General features: G+C 34.7%; 1 protein-coding gene across 1 annotated transcript; it reads left to right on the plus strand.

Annotated features, from left to right (window-relative positions):
- The first annotated feature begins 615 nt into the window (after positions 1-615).
- LOC145075412 (uncharacterized) lies at positions 616-5,348 on the plus strand. Its single transcript, XM_079021669.1, has 9 exons — positions 616-828; positions 2,142-2,327; positions 2,484-2,576; positions 2,874-3,056; positions 3,157-3,259; positions 3,342-3,527; positions 4,137-4,864; positions 4,983-5,212; positions 5,288-5,348. Exons 1-9 carry the CDS (start codon positions 616-618, stop codon positions 5,346-5,348), a joined length of 1,983 nt encoding a protein of 660 aa, XP_078877795.1.
- Positions 5,349-5,837: the final 489 nt, after the last annotated feature.

Below are 5,837 nucleotides of genomic sequence, written 5' to 3' on the forward strand. Positions count from 1 at the left end.
TAATTCGGTTTTGTCCAAAGCATTCCAAAAATCCGAAGAAGACCATCCATACAATCCAATCTAAATTGTCTAATTGTATCCAAACAGTGAACCTAGCTACATTTGGTAGCTCTAAATATAAGGACTGTTTAAAGAACACTTTAAAAAATGAGGGGGTAAAGGTGAAAAATAAAAATTTGTACAAAGCCACCTCTAGCTTCCGGTGCAGTGTCGGGGGTCGCTCCACAAACCATATATATCTACATAATGAGGCAAGAAAAAACCTATAGATACACAGTCATATATATGTAAGAGAAACAGACGAAAATAGAAAACAAGAGGGAGGAGGAGCCTTTTGGATTGAGGTTCTTTTTCCCTGATAATACGAATTACAGAGAAGTTTCATTTCATATATAGAAGCATTGATAAACCTTTTTTTTCACAAATTTCCAAGTTTTTCCCCAATTTTCCCCTTTCTTTCTATATAGGTATGTTGTATATCACCTTCAGAAACCCTTATTCGATGTAAATTGGATTGTTTTCTAGAAGGATTAGCGTTGGATACAGATCAAGATACATATACAATTATAAACTATAAATAATTCTGTAACTTTTATTCTCTTCGGTTATCTGGTAATGGCCAAAGTGCATTTCACTCCGCCACCGGCGTTGGCACAACCAGTGCCTACCCCCGATCCCGAAGCGATTCCCAACGAGAAATGGGTCGCAGGTGAAGACCCGATTCTTGAAGTGTTGAATTGTGTGTACCCTACTTTGGATTCCGAAGATAAGAGGAAGGACGTGATCGAATACATGCAGAAGCTCTTCAGAACTTCACTCGGAGTTGAGGTTTATTTCATTTCAATAAAACTTCTAACATTTTGCATGCGTAGGGGTTGCTCATATCTCGGGTCTCGTCTTGGTCCGGGTCGGATTCGGATATGGGTGTTGGATTGTGTCAACTTTTTTCTAAAATCATTTTAATTTTATTTTAATTTATCTGCTTATATTATTATCCAAATCAATTGTTTTTTTAAACAGAATGGGGTGTGGTTTTTATTTGATTCTTCCAATTCTTCAATCGAGTTCGTCGACATGTTTGATTTGTAAACTAGGGTTTGATTCTTACACCCGATTTTACTTATACTACTCCCAATTGACCAAAATTGGAACTTTTACAAAATTTGGGTAATTTTTGTTCATGATCTTGTTAATCGCTAATTGTCGGTTCATTTTCTTGATGATTGCTATTGATTATAAATCACGGTGGAAAAGTTGCTATTGAATTTCTTGAAGTTGAATCTGAGCGGTGTGATGCCATTGCCGTGTTCGAAATAATCTGGAACACAAAAATTTGGAATTTTGTTGATTGTTCGGATGGGAGTTAATGAATTTGGTAAAAGATGAAGACATTAAAGTTTAAACCTTCATCCCATCTGCCAATTGACTTTTTACTATTGATTATATTTATTGCAGTTTCATCCATCATCGGTGAGCTGAATGTTCTTTTTTTTTTTTTTTTTTTTTTTTTTTTTTTTTTTTGTGTGTGTGTGTGTGTAGATTATGCATATGGGTTACCAATCTAATGTTTCGTTTTAACCATCAATGTCGGGATTAGGGTTGAAAAACTTAATCTTACTTTCAACATATAAAAGATTTTTTATCTTTTTGGAGATGTTGAGGAGCAATGAAGAAACTGCTCTTTTATAAAATCTTATTTCGGCAAAACGTGTCAAATAGCAATATACTATATGAAATGAGAAACTGTAAATTTTTAACTGTCGCTCAATAAGAAGATCATGACTTCTGCTCTTTATGCAAACAAGAATAACACATAAAGATGGTTACTTTATATAACAAAAGAAAGCTAGAAGTATAAAGAACATAAAGACAAATGATCGATATTCATATTTTTTTTTTGTTGATTATAAATAAATCTCAATATGAACATACATAGAAGTTGCATGCTTGGGAACTTTTGAGCACTGATTGTGATTTGTTTTCTTTTTATGACATATCATATGGTCAAATATTTAAACATGTTTACCTTTTTGTCATTTTTTGCTACATTACCTTTTAATAAGTTTCTTGCTAAGTTGTTAACCATTGCTTGTTTCTTCATTCGAGTTTAAAAGATTGATCAAATGTTTAACTTGTTGTAGGTCTTCACCTATGGTTCAGTGCCACTCAAGACTTATCTCCCTGATGGAGATATTGATTTTACAGCCATTGGTGCTCCTGATAGGGGATATACTTTGCCTCGGGATGTTCTTCATCTCCTTCAGGCTGAAGAACACAATGGAAACAATGAATTCGAAGTAAAAGATGTCACATACATTGATGCGGAGGTTAAATTTGTGGCTCTTATTATTATTATTTTTTTGCGCTAGCATTTTATGCCAACTAAATAAAATCAATCCATTTATAATCTACGTATATTACTTAATATGGTATACGATTTTTCAACAACAGGATTAATAATGTTGTAATGTTTCGCGTGGCAGGTTAAACTTGTGAAATGCATTGTTTCAGGCATTGTTATAGACATATCGTTTAATCAATTGGGTGGACTTTCTACACTTTGTTTTCTTGAGCAGGTGTGATCACCTTTCATACGTATACATATACATATACATATACATATACATATACATATACATATACATATACATATACATATACATATACATATACATATACATATACATATACATATACATATACATATGTATGTATGTATGTATGTATGTATGTATGTATGTATACACATCATTCATGGCATGCATGCAGGAGACGATTACGTAGCGTGGTGGTTACAAATATATAAACTCAATAGATATTTCATAAAAATGACTTACCATTTGATTTGATTTTTGTTACTTTGTTTGATACAGGTGGATCGCCAAATTGGCAAGGATCATCTTTTCAAACGGAGTATCATTCTAATAAAAACATGGTGTTATTATGAAAGTCGTGTACTCGGTGCTACTTATGGTTTACTATCGACATATGCATTGGCAGCTTTGGTTCTCTACATATTTCATGCCTTTGGTGCATCTATAACCAACCCGTTAATGGTAATTAATCTCTTGTAACCTTGTGAAAAAACTCGGATTTATAACCAAGATTTATGTCTGTATCATCTAACTAACGATTTCTTTTATTGCTCGGTTTTAGGCTCTTTTCAGGTTCTTGGACTATTATGGCAAATTTGACTGGGATAACTATTGTATCAGTTTGAATGGTGTGGTTAAGAAATCTTCACTTCTAAACATAGTTGGTATGAAATAAGTTATTTGTGAGGTTTCTTGTGTAATTAATATACTTGGTTTCTGATTCTAATCAACTCTTGTTTTATTCAGTTGAGTACCCTTTAAACGAAAGGACTGGTGCTTTCCTCAGCGATGCTTTCTTGAATACTTGTATGGAAACGTTCATGTTGTGTTCTAATGAATCCACATCAAATGTGTCAAATTTCATGTGGAAGCATCTTAATATAATTGATCCATTAAAGGAAACTAACAATCTTGGCCGCAGCGTTCAACAAGGTAACTAACTCATCATGTGCATTTAGGTCACCGTTTGATTAGTCGTTGATCCTGGTAGATTCCAAAGGAATTGAAAGTGGGATTCCATCAAGTAATGGAATTGGATTTCTTCAATAGTTTTTTCTATCTGATTGATTATATCATTCCTAAAATAACATAAGGAGGAATTTAACTTCCATATCCTTAATTACTAAACTGACTTAATAACTTGATATGGTTAAACCACAAAGGTAAACTGTTAATTATTATTTTGATTGGTAATAATAATCAAATATTATTATGTAAAATTTAAATAAATAGATATGTATTTATATAATAATCAATAAAGGTTAATTGTGTTGTATGTCATTATTAACATTCCAAATCCATTTCATTTTTTTTAACATCCAAACTTTGTGGCAAGATTTGAATTCTTTTAAATTTCAAATCCTTCTAAAACATTTTGTGAACCAAACGGCCCCTTTTAGTAGATCTTACTTGACGGTGTTTTTCTAGGTCATATATCTCTAGATTTGTCGCTCAATTAACTTCATTTTGTGTTTTCCATGCATGATATCTCCTCTCTTGTTCTATCAACTTTCATGATAAAAACATTTTGTTTTGTTGCAGCAAATTCTTACCGCATCTTGAGTGCGTTTAGATACGGTGCGAGCACACTCCGTGAGGTTCTTGAACTACAGAATGAGAATATTGGAGATGGAATCAAGAAGTTTTTTGCAAACACCTTGCAAAGGCACAAACCAAAGTGTATTCCGGATGTTCCACTAACGTTTGATACTTTATCACTGTCATCCTATAGCGAAACCGAATACATTGATGACGTGGACTCAAAGCTTTCATATGATGATCTTGATGATGTGTCGTATGTGGGGTCTGGTGAAGCAAGCGATCTTGATGTATTTCAAGATCTTAGTCCGAGAACTACTGCCAAAATGGTGAAAGGTGGCGGTGGTCACGATGACGTGGCACATGATTTACGAAATCCGGATGTGATTGGTGGATTTGGTGAAATGGAAAGTTTGAATCCGTTTGCGGATCTCACCGGAGACTATGAAAGTAGTATACGGAATCTGCTATACGGTCAATTTCACCATGGTAATGGTTTAAATGGTTCTCTACTTATGGGCCATGTGGTTCAGCAGCAATATGAGGAGGCAGCTGCTCCTGCTCGATATTTTTGGTCTTCATGGTTCCGTTGGAGTTCACCGCCATCTCCTCAGGTGAACTCAAATAGTGTGGTGTATCAAAATGGTCAAACCTCCAGGCAAACCGGTCAACAGTTCCGGTTGGAAGAAAGAAACACGGTTCGTGGAACCGGGTCGTACATCCCTGCCACGGTATGCTATATGTATATTCATTTTCCTGTTTTCGTTATGGTTCAGTCCGGTCCAGTTTGGACCGGACTGGACCAGACTGCTTGAACCCATTTATCTGACAATAAATGGGTTTTTGCAGAACATCTCCAGAGGAGGAGCAGGATCGCGAAGGGGTTGGAGACCAGGAGCACGTAACCGTCAGCAAGAGCAGAGTCATCGTGGGAAACTGAAGCAGGTGATGTACTCACAAAGGAAACTTGTGTTTGGAGCTTTTGGTGCTAATGCTACTAATCCAGAAGAAAGTACTTCTGGCTCACAGTCACAGGCTCCCCCTCCTAAATATGTTTCATGTGGTCGGAGTCAGGGAAGGTAAATTAAATTACTCTTACGTGTTTGATTTTGTTTTTTCGTTTTTTATATTGTGTTTTATTTGCATGTCTTCAGTGGTCAAGCCGAGAACCTGTTCCTCAAGAATGAAGAGGAGTTTCCCCCTCTAGCAACTTGAGGAGGCTGGAAATATGTATAAAGACAGTGCTGGTTTCATTATCTGGTTAATCATTAGATCTAACTTACAAGACAGAAACTCATCATAGGGAAAAAGACGGGGAAAACTACCCTTTTATTAGGTTTATTTTCAAGTTTTTTTTTTTTTTTTTTTTTTTTTTTTTTTTTTTTAATTTATCTTTTAAGACTTCTGGCTTGTTGTGTGTGTGTGACATAATGTAGATAATTAAAGAGTTTGAAAAAATGTAAAAAAAAAAAAAAGACTTTGTATAATGCTTTCCTGTTGCTTGCTCTTTTTCCATGGTTGTGTGAAACTTGCTTCGCAGTTGGGTCTTCAATGCGGAGAAAGAGGAGAATTTCTTTCAGGTATGCTCTATCTCTTTCTCTTTCAATTGTGTTCTTCCAAGAAAAATTAATTTTTAACACTATATAAAATTTAAAGGTCTGTTTTAATATTTTACATTATAAACTAACGATATGCTATTCAGTT

The sequence above is a fragment of the Lactuca serriola genome, chromosome 9 (genome assembly GCF_051521515.1).
Source record: "Lactuca serriola cultivar US96UC23 chromosome 9, Lser_US96UC23_V15, whole genome shotgun sequence".
Lineage (NCBI taxonomy): Eukaryota > Viridiplantae > Streptophyta > Magnoliopsida > Asterales > Asteraceae > Lactuca > Lactuca serriola.